The 19,064-nt window shown below is 38.5% G+C and overlaps 1 protein-coding gene across 1 annotated transcript; it reads left to right on the top strand.

Moving 5' to 3' along the window:
* Nucleotides 1–7,273: 7,273 nt before the first annotated feature.
* LOC121884883 lies at nucleotides 7,274–18,532 on the top strand. The gene is made up of 6 exons (XM_042393971.1): nucleotides 7,274–7,555; nucleotides 9,227–9,535; nucleotides 13,778–14,080; nucleotides 16,126–16,446; nucleotides 17,717–17,851; nucleotides 18,017–18,532. The coding sequence occupies exons 1-6, from the start codon at nucleotides 7,495–7,497 to the stop codon at nucleotides 18,298–18,300; spliced, it is 1,413 nt and encodes a 470-aa protein (XP_042249905.1). The 5' UTR covers nucleotides 7,274–7,494; the 3' UTR covers nucleotides 18,301–18,532.
* The last annotated feature ends 532 nt before the right edge of the window (nucleotides 18,533–19,064 follow it).

Raw genomic sequence — 19,064 nt, 5'->3', positions numbered from 1 at the left:
AATCATTCCACCAAAACTGCTACCCTGCAATTAATAGAGCAAATTAAATCAAGACTTGATAAAGGAGGAGTAGTTGGTGCTGTATTTTTAGATCTGCATAAAGCATTCGGCACAGTCAATCATGATGTTTTAATATCGAAGCTCTCTAACTTTAACTTCTCATCTAGAGCACTGGCATGGATGTTTTAATATTTATCTGATAGGATACAATGTGTTAAAGTTTGTGATGCACTGTCCAGTAACATGAAGTGCACAATAGGTGTTCCACAAAGGTCAGTGTTAGATCCCCTATTATTTAGTCTATATATTAATGATCTCCCTCAACAGTGTCATGATGTAGAAACTACAAATGTATGCAGATGACACCATTGTGTACACACATGCAAAAACAGCTGAGTTGGCTGCTGCTAAGCTAACAATTGCATTGAAAAGGATCACACATTGGCTTGATCAATCATGTCTGAGTATGTTTTTCTCTAAAGCCATGGTACAAACCTCCTAACACTGATATTCTCAACAAAGGTGAAAAGATTGACATAGTCATTGATTTTAAATATCTCCGTGTGACACTGGATCCAAATTTGAACTTTAAGAAACATGTTTAAAAAATGGTTAAAAAAATAATAAAGTACAACTTACTGGACTGGACAGTCCGCTTTCTCCGTGAAAGCCACAACTCAGTGGAATGTCCTGCCTGATGATATGAAGAGCTGCAGTTCAATTGGTGCATTCAGAACCGGGTTGAAGAATCTGCTGAAGGCTGCTCAGCTCTGTGGCCACTGAGTCTGGATTTGATCGCATGGTCTAAATAATCTTGCTTTTGGTTCGACATGCTTGCATTATTGATTTCTGGTTGACATTGTGGTTGTATGTGATGTGCTGTTATGTGTGCCTTTTTATTTTGTGTAGTGTGTCCTTTGTGTTTTTTTGCTTTGTTCTGTTTGTTATTGTGCTGTTACATGTTTTAAATGTAGGGGACTGCAGATGAAAATTAGCTTTAAAGCTAACTCTGGTGTAGTGTATCAAATGTTAACATTTATGTTCAAATCTGTACATTGTCCTAATAAATGCAATACAATACAATGCAACCGTATAACAATCTAATAATACAATATACAGAATATATCAGTGCACAAGCAATACTTTTAAATAATACTTTAAGTACATGTACTACTTGTTTAGTTTCACTGAAGTTGGATTTTCAATGCAGGACTTTCACATTGTATATATTTTTATTGCCATGGTATATAACAAGTAAAAGACCATGACTCTGACTCCCCCAGTCAGAATTTGTTAAGAGGCTGATATATAATAAATTTGGTGACAAATACAATGTGTTTCATTTTGGCTTTCATTGTGGAGCTTCAGAATTATAGCGACCCAGTGTTTGCCCACTTGCGTACTTTTCGTGTGAAGTAGTAGGAAATATTTGGTTTGCATTAGCAGTAACTAAATACAGCTCTGATACAGGGTTAAGAGACTGAACAGTAAATGGTGAGGCTGACAGAAAATTAAAAACAGTAACGCTGGATTACATGTATGCATTGCTTCATGTCAATCCCTGAAATCTAGGCACGCAATTTCAATCCAGCACAGGAATGGTGGAGTCCGCCACAAACAATAAAAACAACATATTAAGAGACAATTACATACATTGAGTGGATACCACTGAAAATATGATTCTGACTGGATACAAGCAGCACTTTTGTTTGGTTAGAGGCTACTGTTGAAGGAATGAAAAAAATATCAACTTTCCTCTAAATGTAAATGGTAGCAGCTAGTTTCCCCCTAGTAGAGACTCTCATGTTATATAATCTAATTAGCATTTGACATCAGACAAAATGACACAAAACTCAAAACTCAAACTCAAAAAATGGTTACTCTACATATAAATCTATAAATATGGTTGTATTTTGTTATTAAAGTTTAAACTCTTTTCTGGCACCATGACCATCTGCTGTCTGGGAATTTGTTTCCCTTTCTCACACATTTTGTTATGTCTAAATTATGTATGGGTACTTCTCTCAGCTGTATGACAACAGCAACTAGTGGCTCTGAGAACTGGCTGTCAGAGACTCTTCGTTAAACTGGGTTGGGGTGTTTAATGCCCACAAGTTCCTCTTCATTTTCTTCAAAGTACCTCCACAGTGTGCATACTTCTCTCTGTCAATGCTAAATCTCCTCTGAGGGTTGTGATGTTTTGACAAGTTGAAATATAATACACAAATGGCCTGTTGCAAGTTTTCAAAGATAGTAAATTCATGGTCTATAATAAGGTTGAAGGACAGGCTCTCAAGTTTTCAAGTGTGTCTTAAAACAACAGTCAGGTGTCCATATGATCAGTGAAAGAGGTTTTCCTCACTGCAATCATTCCTCCTGTTCATACTGGCTATTAAAAGATCTCCTTTAAATGTGCTTTCAATGTAAGTGATGGGGGCTAAAATCCACAGTGTGTCCACACAGTTATTTAGTGCAAAAATGCATTTAAAAGTTGATGTGAAGCTTATATGAGGCTTCAGCAGTCTGAGTTAGTCATATCAAGTGGATATCTGCCACATTTACAGTCTTTTGAGCATCAAATCCCCTCTTTGTGTTTCCTCGGACTTTATGTTTCCTTCCCTGTTGAGCTGTGGTGGAAGTATAGTAAGAAAAAGAGGCACTTTGGCACTAAAAAGACTGTAACGTTGAAAGATATCTACTTGATTTGACTCATTAAGCTTAATATTAGCCTCAGATAAACTTTTAAATACATTTTTGCACAGGAGGACTGTGGATTTGGGCCCCATCATTTACATTGTAAGTGCATTATGAAGGGTGTAATGGTTTCTGCCTACAGATAACTGATACCCCCTGCTGATGTGGATAAGGCACTGTCAGACGGCTGTCCTTTACCTCTGACCTAGATATCAAACAGGGTTCCCAAAATCTACACGCAAGACCACCCAAGCCTTGCTTAGGGAACTAGATTCAGCCTGGCTTCTATAATCACCAGCTGTCATTGAACCACTACCAACAGCCCTATTTAGGAATTCCTAACAGCCTGGGTCACAACGAAGTGTATTGGTCCAAATAGGTGTTGCAGGTTTGAAAGTACTCCAAGACGGCCTTCTAACAGGTCATCTCTGGAGGAGGCCCACTCTGATGGTCAAGGACACTCGCCTGATTTATAGGGTAGCTTCAGAGCCCTGGCCCTAACAATGTAGCCAATAAAACCCCAAATAATAAACCTAATTCTACTCTGAAATCATGGTTTTACTAAATAAGAAGTAATATAAGGCGCAAAAAGTACAATACAAAAACTAAACTACAACTACAATACAAAAAGCTAAAAGACTAAAAAGTCTCAAAGAGATCTCTCTTAAAGCCCTAAGGAAAAAAGAGGTCCTGCAAAAAGAAAAGGGACCCTGAGTCTCTCTTGGCTTTTCTTTTTATAACTCTACAACTTCCTCTTATTTGTATTACCACCTATCATCTATCACCACCAAGACATCTATCAGTCACATGCTGATATTACTCACACACACTTGACACAAAATAGTGGCCTTTTCTTCATCTGTCGCTTACAACAGACTACATGGAACTTTTCAACTTCTTCTTTTTTACATTTGAGATTAAAATTTAGTGATGTCTTCTGCTAGATGCAGAAACACAGCCTCTCCGTTGCCTCAGGTTATCTGACGGTTGTCTATGTTTTTGATGTTTTTTTAGTCATTCTTGTCGGTTCAGATCTAGTTTAGTACAAGTTGCACAAATTGTGTAAATTCTCCACAAATGGTGCAAGACATTTAACTATGTTTAATTTGCCACCAATTAAAATTAAATAAATTAGTCAGAAGTAGGTTTAATTTTAATTCTGTCAGCCACATACAGTGGAGATTTCAACAAGGGATCTTCTAATACTTAGTATGAACAGGAGGAATGATTATGGCAAGAAAAACCTGTTTCAGTGTTCATTTGGGCTCCTGACTGTTGTTTTAAGACAGACTTGAAAAATTGTGAACCTGTCCTTTAAAATTCCATGATACGGTTAAAAAGACCATACAGTTATGAGAAACAATTCGGAAGATGTGTTTAAAACCATAAAATTGTTTGAAGACAGTAAAAACGCAGTGTGTTAAAAAGTGTTGAAATGCTAAAAAGTCTGTCATTGTAAAGACTTATTGAATGAGTTCATTTCATGAATTCATTCTTTATTGTTAAGGTAAAGCCATAATTTTATTATTAGTGATCCACAAAGTAGACTTCATCTGCTAATCTGAGATCAATTTGCTTCTGTCTCCACCTTCATACCTTGGAGAAACTGCAATATTTTCCACATTTCAGTAAACGCTCCATGGATGTATTAAGGTGAAGACCCGCAGTAGGTGAACAAATCACACAGTATAGTTTGCAACACTTCTCACTCACGCAGATATTTACATCACAATGTCAACAAGGTTTTAGCCTGTACATTTCTTAGCAAGTGCTGTGTAAATAAAAAACTCCCTGCTTTGTGCTACTTTGTGCCAAGCTGCATGTCTTTTGTTTATGTCATCTGGAGGGGAAGGGTTATATAACAGTGGAATTAAGGACAGTAACAACAAACAGCGACAATTCTTTTCACCTCCATGTACATCTTCCCATAGCTTCCCTCATTGCCTGGAATCCGACAATGCCTTGCAATGCAATTTGCTTGTGTCACATATAAAATGAATGGGGGCGAACTTTGTGTCACTCCCCTGCAGCCCAAAAGCCTATGGGAAAAAGGCTTTTGGGCTGCAGGGGAGTGACACAAAGTTATAGCATATTAGATCCCATATTTTAATAAGACTGTCTGTAAAACAATTAGTAGGACACCTCCAACTGCAAACTGCAGTAATTTCTCCTTGTATCATGAATGTTTAATTCATGAAAGTTTTATATAAAAATTCAGAAAGAGTCCAGAAAAATGATTTTAAAGTCTGTGACATCATCCCAATGTAAAGCAAAGATATGTAAAGTCTATGGTCCAGCGAGAGAAATATTACTGCACACATTCAGTGGGCTGCACAATGTGGAAGCAACAGGTAATGTACAAAAACTTTATTGAGAAATAGTTTTTTTTTTCAAATTTAAAGTTGTTTTTTTTTTTTTTTTAGCAAAGGCAGGTAACTCCAACGGTCTTTTGTTGGTTGTTCTTGCAAAAACAAATAACTCCAAATTTCATGATTCAGAGTCAACTAATGCCATAAAATGGATAGAAGTTTCTTCTAAGTGCAATATTTAACATTCTTTAACATAAAACATGTAGGTAACAAAAACAGCCCATGAATGGCAAATATTACATATTTACAAGGTCATACCTTAGAAATCCCGGCCAGACTACAAAACCCCAGAGCATGAATGTGCCAGTGTTTTAACCTGTAAAGTATTATTAAAGATCACAGCTGTCTTTTTTTTATAGCCACCACAGTGGTGACCAGACCATCTCATTGCAGAGCTGACTCATTGAGCCTAAAGTTTGCCACAGTTTTTTTGTCTACAATCAGCTCTTTGGGAACTGAACTAAACAACTGTTTTACAGTTTTCCATTTAGTATTCAGTGTAACTCCATATTCCATGTTACTTATTATTACTTAGTGCTTCACAGTATTCAGTTTAACTCAGTCCTCCATGTTACTCTGTGTAACTCAGTATCCAGTATGTCACTGTATTCAGTATCAAACCAGCATTCAGTGTGACTCAATGTTTCAGTTTTTAATATTTCACAGTATTCAGTGTATTTCACATTTTTTAGTATTTCAGTGTTAAACATTTCAGTATTTTCTGCATCCAGAATAACTCTGCTTTACTTAACTTCTTTTTATGCTTTGAAGGAGACAACATGACAGCCTCTTCAGTTTTGTCCAAATTATCTATCTTTAAAGATAACTTTGAGCCAAAGTTACACTGAAATTCGCTTTCAAACAGCACATCTGCTGAACCTAGTCACTGCCATATTGCGTCACCTGATCTGAATACTGTGCACTGATTCGCTGAATGGATTTATCGATTTCTGTTCAAGAACAGTAACAACTTTCTCTGCTGTAAAACATGACAGTTGTGTGATGTATTCAGGGTTCAGAATGTGCTATTGTAACATTTACCTCTTGCATGTTACATTAAATATATCATTTGAGCTTTAAATGGTCACTATGTCTAATAGCAAAATCTTGTAATATAGAATATAATTTTGTCAGTAATTTTACGTTTATTGAATAGTTGTAAGGGGTACATATTTGTGTTATTTTCGTATTTTTATGCTGTTATCTTATATTTCATACTTAATACTTGGCTACACTGTATCCAAGGTAACGATGTAGCTATAAAGCCCATCACTGTGGGAACAAGTCAGACCGGGCTTGTATCCCCCAGGTGAGTGTGTGACTAATAAATTTAAATTTTCTTTTCCAAGATCTATTTTTACATAGATTTTTATCCAAATTCTGTGTAATCTCAATGGCTTTTAAAGTGCAGGACTGATTCATAAAATCTGAGCGTATTATGGAATGTAAGGTTCACCCTTCGATGCTTTTGGGATTGAGGTGTTCAAGTAGAAAAGATTATCATCGACCAATTACAATGTTTGAAAATACATACTGGGTTAGCATGAGTCATAGTTCCATCCAGCACATAACCATTCACACACCAGTCACAGTTTATATAACATTACATTAAATATACATTTCCAAACATGATATCGCAAAAGCACAGTTTTGCATCTAATTTTTTTTAAAGCACAGAATGGCACAGTATCGAACATACTGAAGTTGTACAACACTTCTAAAACCCTGCATATTTGATAGATCAGATTGGCTGATTTGTCTAAACTACTGAGTTTCATCCATCCACAACAGGCTCTTACTGCATTTTCTGCAAACAGCACCTCCAACATAACTTATTTTACTTTGTTGTGCTGTGGAAAAAAATTTTGTGTTAGCCCTGTGATTGTCTGGCGACCAAGGTGTTCCCCTCCTTGTGCTCAATGTCAGCTGGGATCAGCTCCAGCCCTCCCGTGACCCTTTAAAATAATTAGCAGTATAGCTAATCTACAGCTCTTCATCTAACATCTCACTGTGGCTGTTTATGCCATTGATTAAGCTCTTCTAAAACAGTGATTCAGAACACATTTCTTATATCTTCTTCATAATAAAAGGCTCCTGTTAGTTTGTCAATTGGAAAGCTTTTAATATGACACAGCAATAGCAAGAAATTATGGGTTTTTATCAGCAGTAACTTAACATGACTCCAATAAGGCTGAAATTGTTGAGGAAAATAAGGTAGATATCTGAAAGTGCAAACATGAATGCAGGAGAGACACTCAACTTCAAACCACAAAAAATCATTTAGAAACTACAAAAGTACTGAGAGCTGAACAAACAGAGCTTTTAAATATAGCTTTCTCTCGTAACACACCACTTGTGTGTGGGGAGTGGAGATGAGGGGGGTTGTCACAGGTTACTGCGGTTGGCCCTGCCAGCAAGCAGGACGACAGCAATGCGGCTCGCCACTGCTAATCCCTGCTGTGAGGCTGAAGTGGAAACACATTACATCGCAGGTTGGTTTGGCACAGCGTGGCTAAAGCGGACCAACCCAGGCCAATGGAAAGCATTCACACCTATGGGTGATTTACAGTCGCCAATTAACTTAACCTGCATGTTTTTGATTGGTGGGAGGAAGCCAGAGAACCCAGAGGGAACCTACACAGAGAAAAGGGAGAACATGCAAACTCCACATAGACTGTTTATAAAGATAGATAGAGTGAGGTGTGATGTCACCTATTGGTTTGCATTAGAGCCAGTTTGAAATCCAGAGTTGCTGCTTATGGTCGGTACTATTTTTTCTGTTTGAAGCCAGGACCTTCCAAATAAGGAGTCCAGGGTGTTGCCTTTCATGATGTGGAAACATACCCTGCTACCTGGAACCCAAGCTAAGGCTAGCTTACTGGGAAAACTGAGAGGAGTATGTGCACTAACGTTAGCTACTTAAGCCAAATTGTGCTAACAGGGCAGGTGTCATAATCAAGTAACATTAAACTTACTGAAATATTGCAACTCACTGAGTCCTGGAGCCAGGGAGAGCAGCAGGTGAGCGAATTGTCAATCACTGCTTTCAATCAACACCCACATGACAGACATTAAAGCTACTGTATGTCTTCAAATCTTGTTAATGGAGCAATAATTTCCAAAATGACTGTGAGCACACTTATTAGAGGGCCCAAATTCAGTGAATGAGACAATAATCATTGAAAAAAAATGGCTGACTTAGTATTTCTAGAGAAAAGTTGAATGGTTTGAATGGCAGTCATTGGAGCATCTAGGGGCCGTCGGTGGTATTGTACTTTAAAGTATTTCCACATTGGCTTCACTCTCATGTCATGGTAGTTGCCGCTTTGTTGGTACCCAGAACCTTCTTGCTATGAGGCGACAGTGCTAACCACTGCACCACCCTCTATTGAGTTTCATTTGAAAAAAAACAAGAAAAAGGGAAGTGTTTTGGGGAAAAAAACAGCAGTGTGAAATGTTTCTGTTCACAGCTTTTAGTTCAGTTTTCTATCATCTATTCTGCCACCAATGCCATGGGGAGTACTCAGAGAAACTGGTTCTATTTGGCCATAGGTGAGATTTTTTGTATATAGATACTGATTTAAAACAAGACAAGTTACTGTATATTTCAGCATGTTTTCACTGATATAATGACCCATGTCATTTAAAAAAAAATCTCCTATAGTATCTCTCCTCTTGACCTCATCTTCACCTGCTGCAGGTCAGTCCATTCTCCTTTTCGAGGCATACAATACTTGTAGTTTTACATTTGCATTCTGTGTAAATTGTCTTTTGTACCTAATGGGTGTCCTGATCAGTTTAGCTGGGCTTTAACATCTTGATTAAACTTTTTGGTCATTGTGGAGGATGCGGTTTGTGGTGCTGTATATATATATATATATATATATATATATATATATATATATATATATATATATATATATATATATATATATATACACATATACATATATGTATATATATATATATATATACATATACATATATGTGTGTGTGTCATACTGAGGTGTTTCAAATATTTTGTCCAATGCAAAGTAATGTTAATGATAATTTCTGCCTAATGTGTCTTGCAACAATATAGACAAGACACTATCATGAACTAATGACAACCAACAAAACACATGGTCTATCCATGAATTGTTTGTTTTCTGTTCTGTGCCCAGGTGTCCCAGTCAGATTATCGGCATCTACTTGGTGCTCTGGAAGAGTTGAAATCTATTACAACAACACCTGGGGAACAGTATGTGATGATTACTGGGACTTAAATAATGCTAAGGTGGTCTGCAAACAGCTGGACTGTGGGGCGGCTCTAAGTGCCCCTAAAGAGGCCATCTTTGGTAGAAGAACTGGCCAAATCTGGCTTGATGATGTGCGTTGTTCAGGAAGTGAGACGTCTCTAGCTGAGTGTCAGCACAGAGGATTTGGGACACACAACTGTAAACACAGTGAGGACGCTGGTGTTGTCTGTGCAGGTGAGAATAATTTTGGATCACTATCTTTTTAATTTGTAGTAAGTTAAATGAATCTGTGTTGGCACCATTGCCCAAAGTCAAAGAAAACCATGAACAACTCAGTTTATTTTTAGTTGGTTGAAAACAAATGACACATTAAGGCGACAATATATCAACTGCTCGTCAGAACAGCTTGGGAAACCCCAACCCACCTGACTTTTGCTGTGAATCAGGATCTATTGTTAATGTGTGTGGAGAAAGTCAAAGCAGGCCTATAGCTCCATCTTGGACTTGTTGGTCCATCTCTTCACAGTTTTAACCCCAGCCTTTGCAGATTTTAAATTTCTGCCTATGAGTCAGGGGAAAAAGAACGAGACAGTGATTTATGTATGTAATGCCTCACGAACACAGGCCTGAGGTGGGATGTAAACACCGACCAGAATAAAGGAGGAAAACTCACATGGTTTGCAGTTCATGGAAAGAGTCTCTAGATTTGGACCATTTTACCAACTTTCATTAATGGGAAATGGGAAAGCAGATTGCAACTCCCCCTGTTTTCCTCAATAACTCTGTTACATGGTCCACTTGGAGGAAATGGAAGCCAGGCAGCTGTAATGAACTGTCCTGTTGATGAGCAGCAGCATCCATTTTGTTGGCTAGAGAACAGAGAACGGTGTTCAAAATCCCTGCTGTTTTCACTTAAACAGCACACCGGCGTGCTTTTACCACCTGCAGCTCTCCCTCAGCCCAACGGAGAGCTGCTGCCTCTCTGACCAAAATCTCCATAAAACTTTCTGCATTTATGAAGATTGGAGAAAAACTGTTTGGAGCAAACTGCCAAATGTTCAGCAGTTCCTCCCTGGTAAAAGCAATTTTATGAGGGTTACAAAAGGCAGAACAAATAAACAAAAACAATGAAAGCATGAGAGAACGAACAACCAAGTCAGCCATCCACAGTGCCATCGTGCTAGCACAATTGTAGTACTAAAGTATTGTCAACTGGTGTTCTCTGTAAACTTGTTTATTTTACGCTAATGGTACACTGGCAAACACACCCCCTGTCACGGGTGTGGGTACAAGGTAGCTGGAGGAGAACCCAGTTGCCGACACCAAGGCAGACATGTAGAATGAAAAGGGGCTTTAAAGATCAAAAATCCCAAAATGCAGGCTTACAGGTCAGTAACAGGAAGGCAAATCAAAACAGGCAAACAAGGTCAAAACAATAGGCGGTGGGAAATCAGGCAGGGAAAATCAGGAACAGGGAAACAGGTAACATGATGGCTGGAAGTCTACAAGAAAATAACTGACAAATTGGCTGGGAATGGATGGCAGAGGACCGGTATATAAGCTTCTGGGGCTGATGAGACAATGAGCAGCAGGTGAAGATAATTGATGAGTGGCAAAAGGTTAATAGGTGGGTGTGGGAACCAGGCAGGAAAGTCTGGGGACATCTGGTGGACAGGTCGAGAATGGCAAAGCCAAGAGAAGAGAGTGTGGGACTGAAAGCTAGGACAGCAGAAATGACGAGAATATATCAGCATCTCCCTGCCAAAATCTGCAAGCGCAAATGAGATCCCCACATGTGAATGTAGAAGAGCTGCACACGCCACCCAAACAACAGTCCACGTATATTATTTTCGCAAGCAATTTTACAGCAGTCATGCGCAGAATATCTCTGCTTACGTGAGCAATATTGTAGGCTGCAAGGAGAAAAGCATGCTTTGAGTGCACGCAGAATCTGAATGCTCTCCTGCTCACAAAACTTTCACCTGCTTGCTCGTGAGTGATGTTCTTTTTGGCAGTAAGTGGGCAGACCCAGTCACCATTGTATCCCTAGATATAATTGGTTGAGTGGGTCAGCCATCTTGGACAGCTAGATACGGCAACATCATTTGGACAAACCATATAGACCAGTTCTATATGAAAAGTGCCCTGAGATAACTTCTCTTGTGATTTGGCGCTATACAAATAGAATTGACTTGACCTGACTTGAATGTATGCAAAATCTTACACAGAGCAATGTACTTGAATGTGTTTGTCTGAGTTCTGTCTTTTGTTTCTTTCATTGTTGACATTAATTTGATAAAACACTGGTAATTTGTTTTTTTTTTAAGTCAGATCCTGTAGTTATTTTATATTTATTTTGGTAAAATGTCAGTGAAATATTATCTCAAAAAGCACAGGCTTACCTCATGCAACTTTTCATCTGTTTTCAGCATTCTAATTGTATTGTATGACATTTTCACAGCATGTGAGTTATTACATAAAAATGTTTGGTCCATGTCGAAATGATACTGAGAAGACAATGACTTTATACCTATTGTAATGGCCTTTGCTCAACCATTGTGTTATCTCTCCCTGTGTGTGGCCTAAGAACCCATTGATAGGGGCGAGTTTATGTATGTGTGTACCCTGTCTCACACACACACACACACACACACACACACACACACACACACACACACACACACACGCACACACGACCAATTTGAGTTTTAGACCTGTGTGTTAGTGTATGTGTGAGGGTGCCTATCTTTGTGAGGACCAATTATAGTCTGTAGATCTGTGTGTGTGTTTGTGTGTGACAGAGTACATACACATAAATAAACTTGCTCCTAACAATAGGTTCATAAGCCACACACAGGGAGAGAGATAACACCATGGTTGAGCAAAGGCCATTACAATAGGTATAAAGGCATGGTCAGTATTATTTGTAACACCGCTACAAAATGGCAAAACTACAAATAGTTAAGAAAATTAGTTCATTGCCTATGCTGTATAGTTGTGGTAATGTAGGCAATAGCTTATTTTTTTCAGAATGAATGCTCAAGCAGATACAGAGTTTGTATACTTTTAATTTTTAACACTACTTTTATAACTTTTAGGGCCAAAGAATTACATCTTGAACAGTTTTACCAAAATAAACAATATAAAAACAACTATAGGATCTAAGTAAAAAGAAAAAAGGAGTCCCACTTTATCAAATGGATGTAAAAAATGGAAGAAACAAAAGGCAGAGCGCAGACAAACATATACATTACTGAATGAGTACAGTTTTGCATTTTGCTGAAGAATTTGGAAATCAACCAAACATTTTTATGTAATAACTCACATGCTGTGAAAATGTCATACAATACAATTAGAATGCTGAAAACAGTTGAAGAGTTCCATGAGGGAAACAACAACAAAACAGAACAGAGGCAGGTATTGTGACACCCTCAGTGTTTATGCACAGAAACGTGCACATGCACACACACAACACAGAGAGACAAAGAGAACTATAATGTAAACTTCCCTTAACGAGGAAACTTTGAGGTCTTGCATTTATGACACCATCTTAGTGCTTTGTGCCATTCTAAAGGGAGGGAGAAATGCACTGGGTTCATAAGCAATCATTTTTTCAACCACTTGTTAAATGGGGCAACAACCAACCACTGACCACCTATCTCACCTGAGCTCTTAAGAGCTCGAGAGAGACAGTGAAAAGAAAAGGGGATTACATGTATTTGGAGCACATTTGAACAGATAAACAAAGCTGTTCTGGTGCATTACAATTCTTTACCCAGTTCTGCAAACTATAAAGAATTCTTGGCAGCTCTGGGTCACCTTCATCAACAATTAAGCCTCCTCAAGACCTCTAAGGTCCCTATACTGCCTTTACCTGCCTGCAAGCGGTATCCAGGTAGCTTCTGGGCAACTTGTACCAATACAACATCTGTTTCCCTTTCCAACATTTCCTCCCAGGTTGCAGAGGTAAATGAAGACGAAATAAAATCTCAGTTATAGATATGAATACAGCCACTGATGTTACCACATCTCTTGTCCAAATCACTATGAGTTCAGATTCATCCTACACAGTAAGCCCCGTCTGTTTTTTAATATGACTACTGTATCCTGCTGCGTGCTTCATTTAACCATAGCCTGGCTTATTTGACAAACACAAAGGCCAAACATGTTTTGCTGCTGTGATGCACTTGTATGGGGATAAATGATGATATATAGACTATTCATTTATTCTGTTTTATTAAAGAGGTGGGCAACATAAAAAGCCCAAAGAGAATTTGATTAAAAACCCAACTGGATTAAGTGGCTTTTGACTGTGTATTTGATATTCACTAGTTGCTCCATCAGTCATATTTCTGATTCTGCTTCACCAGTACATGTTTATTGAGTCTTGAAATAGAAAGAATTCAAACAATGTAAAAACAATCCAAATCAAAGATACAGTACATTTAACATTTTATTATTTTGTTCTTTCTCCAGAAGGCCTAACAAAGCCCAACATCTCCATGAATCCTGTCGGTGAGGTGACCTGGGGTCAGAACCTTGACATCACTTGTTCTATTTCAACACAAATTCAACATTCTTTACCTGGAAACTTCATATTGACAAAGACTTCAAGCTCATTCAGACAGAACCAAACACCAAGTACCAACCTTGCTGCCTTCAGCATCAATAAAGTGGATTTTGATTATGAGGGATTGTACCAGTGTCAGTTTCAAACAAGTGTTTCAGGTCGAGACTTTAGCTCTCCCATTAGTGACTCCGTCAAGCTCTCTGTTACTGGTAAGTAAATTAAAGGTGGAAATAAAACAGGAAAAAAACAAGAAAGAAAAAAAAAAAACAAGAAACGCACAAAAGTGTAATTACACCACGGTCTTAAGTTTTTTGTGCTAATGCTGTGTTAAATTGTGGGAAAATGTGGTTTATTAAGGAACTGAGGTGTGAATCCATTTGATACTGGTTTCTTAGGTGTTAGATTCCATTCAGAATCAATTCTTGATTCAAAACCGATTCTCGATTGAATGAATATAAAAGGGGGCACTATTTTCACTCTCTTGCTCCAGTATACTGTGTGCTAAATCATTCACTGGTGTCATCAGTCCACTGAAATACAATATGAAATATAACTGACGATTAAGATAAATGGTCCGCAGCCTTTTTATTTTAAAAAGTTAACTGTATTAGTTAATGAATTAATTAATTTGAAAGCATCTTACAGTCTCCTGCCTGTATGAGAATGACAAAATGTTCTCCGCTGTGTTGTTATTAACATCATGCCTCTAGTAGTGGAGAGCAGCCTTTCTGATGCACCGTTAGCTCTGGGGAAAGACATTGATGTCCAAGACGTTGAGTGGGCACACGGTTTTTGAGGTGAAACAGACTGAGCACCAAGTTATTTTCTTCACCTCAGAGTTGGTTTAAATTCTTTAATGCTGCAGTGTGTGTTGGTCTGCCAGTCTCATTTGTTACTACTGATCGCTGCTCCGCTCTGCTAACGTGAATCTCTGAGTGACGGCACAGAAAGTTCACAATATACTTCACGTTCGTCTCGCAACAGTAATTATTTAATCATTAAATCAAAAAATGCTTGCAACCGCTGCCTTTTTTGAAGATGAACTACAAGATATGTTAAGCATGTGTGTGCTGTAGACTGTCCAGGTGCTGCATTGCCCAGTTGAGTTCCGCCTTGTTCGTTCCGTCAACATCACGTAATTAACATTTAGAAAATTGATTTTTGAAATTTGTGAATGCAGAATAATCCACGTCCACATCACGATGCATCTTAGAATCGAGAAATTTCCACACCTCCAAAACACACTAATAATTATGTAATTCAGTTCAGTTATAATAATAATAATAATAATAATAATAATAATAATAATAATAATAATAACCAGTGTTGGAATGCTCAAATTGGCATTATTGTTCTGAGAAGTTGCGGGAAGGAGTATTGCATTTTTTGCAGGATACAACAAAAATATAGATATAGCTGGGGAGGATCATGCATTTTTTAATAAAGCGAAATATAAGATTCACCCCTCCCAACCCCAATAACTTTCGTACTGTCCCTTAGAGCTTGGGCGTCCCAAACAGGGCCAAATGTGAATTAATGGCTGTTGGGTTAAACACTGCAGCTGTTCTGGAAACATAAAACAAATTCCAAACTCTAAAATCTATTTAAATCAGTAACAGAGCTGACAAACTCCATTATCCGCGCTTTCAATGCAGAGATAGTTCTGAGATGTTCTTAATTAGTTATTTTAAAGATTATTTTAAAATATTACTTTTGATTTGGTATAGATTGTATAATTAGATTAGATTATAGGCTAATTATAATTTATGTTATGTGGAGTGGAACCAAATGCAGGCTGAGCGAGGCTGAAGATTAACTTTATTTTAGGCTCATGCAGGCAAAAACAAAAGTGGCAGATCAGAGCGAACAGAATACAGAACAAAAGATCCAACAAAACTGAACTGAAAAACAGGACTTAAATGCAAACTAATCTAATGAAACAATTAGGAACAGGTGGTAAGATACAAGGGTAGGCTGGGAGCTGATTGGCTGGGGAGGACACAGGGAGCAGGGCAGGGCCATTGTATCATATATTGTATATTTTTTCTCTATATGCTTTAAAAATTAAATACTTTTCTTTAATTTTACAGATGCAACATATTTGTATAAAGATCAGTCTTGTTGTGCATTGCTTTTCAGAACAGTATAGCCTTAGTATGTTTAGAATAAATCATGATCTCATAGTTTCTGGTTTGGAAGTAAGGAATTGTATATTGCCTTTATACTGTTGTATCTTGTACCCTTTTGTACCTAGTGAGACTGCAGCAGCCCAGCATCTCAGTGACATCCAACACAGGGCTGGTCTCGCGTCCAGAAGGTGTAGAGGTCACTAGGGGTTATGACTTTCTCATCACCTGCTCCATTTCCTCCCACTGTCCCACTGGTGTTTTCTTTCTCAATCTCTCTGGCTCCAACATCATTGAAACCAAGCCAGCCATCAACCACTCAGCCACCTTTAACTTCCCTGTAGCTGAGTATGAACACCAGGGACACTACAGTTGTGTCTATGAAGTCACATGGTCCACACGGAAATACACTTCTACACAGTCTACACTGATTAGTGTCAGCATTAAATGTGAGTACACTGTAGAATTTAAGCTAAGCATTGTTGTATTTTATGAATAACAGCTCAATGGTACTGTTCTTAACAACCAGACATCTGATGCTAATTACTAATGTACTGATGTATTGTGAACACAGCTGAGCTGAATGTTATATCAGATCAGTAAAGTTTTAGTTCACTACTGAGATTCTTCAGCCTCCAGATTTGACATTTATCTGAGCATACAGCTCCCACACAGTACTCAGAGAGGAACTCTTGTTACCTGAGTGAAAACACATCACTGCCGTTATCAGCTGTCGGTTTCACTTCAGAATCAGCTGGCCCTCGTCTAAATGAATGAATGAATTTTGTCACTTTTAAATAACAGTAGAGAATAGAAGGAGTGAAAACTGATTTTTTAAAGTAGGCCTATACTTATTACAAAAAATTCTACCTTTCTGACAAGATGATGTCAGCTCATCATGCATGCCCATAAATGACCATCCATTCTGTAGTCTCGAGGTTGTTCATGTTGTCCACTCACATATTCCTCTTTTGATTCAGGCTTGAACATGTACTGAGAAGTTGACATTTCGAGTAAAGAACAAGAAAAAGATGTGAAACCTTACTACTATTATTTGTTTACATAGCTGGCAGAAGTCTGCCATGCGGCAGCTTCCAGAAGCCGACCAATCAGAACAGAGTGGGCTCATCGGTAGGGGGGGCCTTAAAGAGACAGGAGCCTGTTTCGGACAGAGGCTGGACTGAAGGGCTGCATAAAGGGCCAGTGTAAGATAAATAAGGAGATTTATGAACTGTACATCATGGAAAGACATTCCAGTAAAGTCTCGAAATATAAATATAGTGCTGAAAATGTGGATCTCCCCTTTAAAACTGGTGCTGGAGGTGGAGTATTAATATTCATCACCTGAGTTTTGAAAGAGTTGAGGAGACGCTCAGAGCTGGTGGCATTATAATACACAGACATCATGCACAGCCTGCTGGAATCAGCACAACTTATTCTCTCCAGTGAGAGCAGTGTCCTAGTCATCATATTTAGTGATATGATGATTGTAGTTTGTATATCCATGGTTACAGTGCAAACAGGAAGTGCTAATAGCTCATGCAGCATCATTTTCTATGATGCAGATTTGCCAAAATTAAAAGGTGTAAAACTAGCAGCTCAGTTGTGGCCCACACCTACGTCACCTGCTCCATGGCACTTCCTGTTTACATCATCCGAGGCATGACGGGATAACGGATGTTATTTTAGATAAACTGTCAAATGTTCTTCCTCCTACAGTGCCGTTGTTGCTGCTGGTGTCCTTAGTAGCTGCTTGGGGTCTGCTGCTGCTCTTGCTGGTTTTGTTGGTGGATTGTCTGACCCGCTGGAGAAGACAACGAGCCAGACAGCCCGGAGCACTCGTCATGACTCCAGGTCTGTGCTCACATTGACACAGTACATTACATAAAAGTGTGGCTGTTTGTTTTTCATATTTTTAAGACACACTTTCATCTAAGTGCTCGTTTTTCACAGCATGTAAGGAGTTGCTGGATATTTGGAGAAGTGATTTGATACTTTGGTTTGATGCTTGTGTTTCAGTGACTGTCAGGAACCATTGTGAAGATGAGGAATACAAGGACGAGGGAGTCTGTGAGAATATTGAGCCTGCGGACACCAGGAGGAAGCAGAAAGAGCAAGCAGGAAGAGTAGAGGAAGAGGAGAGTGAGAATAATTATGTAGAAGCTGAGGAGGTTTTTGTTACTGTAGATGGCAACAGACCAGAAGAAAATGATGAAAGTGACTATGTAGATGTTACCCAGCCTTTAGCTGAACAAACTGTGGATATGTTTGGAGAACATCAGAATATTTATCAAAAGACTTAGGTGTCTTCATGTCAGGCTACGTCCTTTCTACACTGTTATCTATTTACATTCTTTGGTCATATCAGCAACTAAGCAAGTACATAGTGTTCAGTGAATGAAAACCTTTTGATATAATCTGGAAATATACCAAGACAAAGGAAATGAATGACAACTAACCAGTCAAACGAATCAGGCAGATTTCTGTGTTTTTGAAATGCTGAATGATGTTGAAGACAAGACAAGGTGCAACATGAGTACAATGTTTTGTGAGTTTTTGTGTATCCTAAAGGCCTCAAACGTGTTCCTAAGATGAAAATTGACACACAAAATCCAAAATGGCTGACTTCCTGTTTGGCAAAAAAATTTCAAAAAATATGTATCATGTCCAAAAATGATGAGAGCAATGATCCCACCGAATTTCATGAACATCCAAAGAACTTTATCCCAACATGACCCTGCTTTTTGGGGGCACTATGGAGCCCCTGGCTATGCCCTGAGTCCAATTTCATCAGTTCTGACATGTGTGCCAATTTTCATGAGTTTTCAAGCATCCCAAGCCCCTAAAAATGCAATGGCGTAGAGGAATAATAATAATCTTACCAAAAACAATAGGTTCCTCACTCTATCAGTACCAGGGACAGTTGGGCCCTTGCCCCACTATTCACCTGCTTTAGCACTTAATTAACACTATTAACGCCTGGTTACATGCTTTTACGCAATCAGCCATTTATAGCAAATAGTGATCCTGGTGGCGTTCCATACAAAACACAGAAGCACACCTGCAC

Source organism: Thunnus maccoyii, chromosome 18 (genome assembly GCF_910596095.1).
Source record: "Thunnus maccoyii chromosome 18, fThuMac1.1, whole genome shotgun sequence".
NCBI lineage: Eukaryota > Metazoa > Chordata > Actinopteri > Scombriformes > Scombridae > Thunnus > Thunnus maccoyii.
Note: the sequence above shows the minus strand (reverse complement) of the source record. Positions and strands in the feature narration are given on the sequence as shown.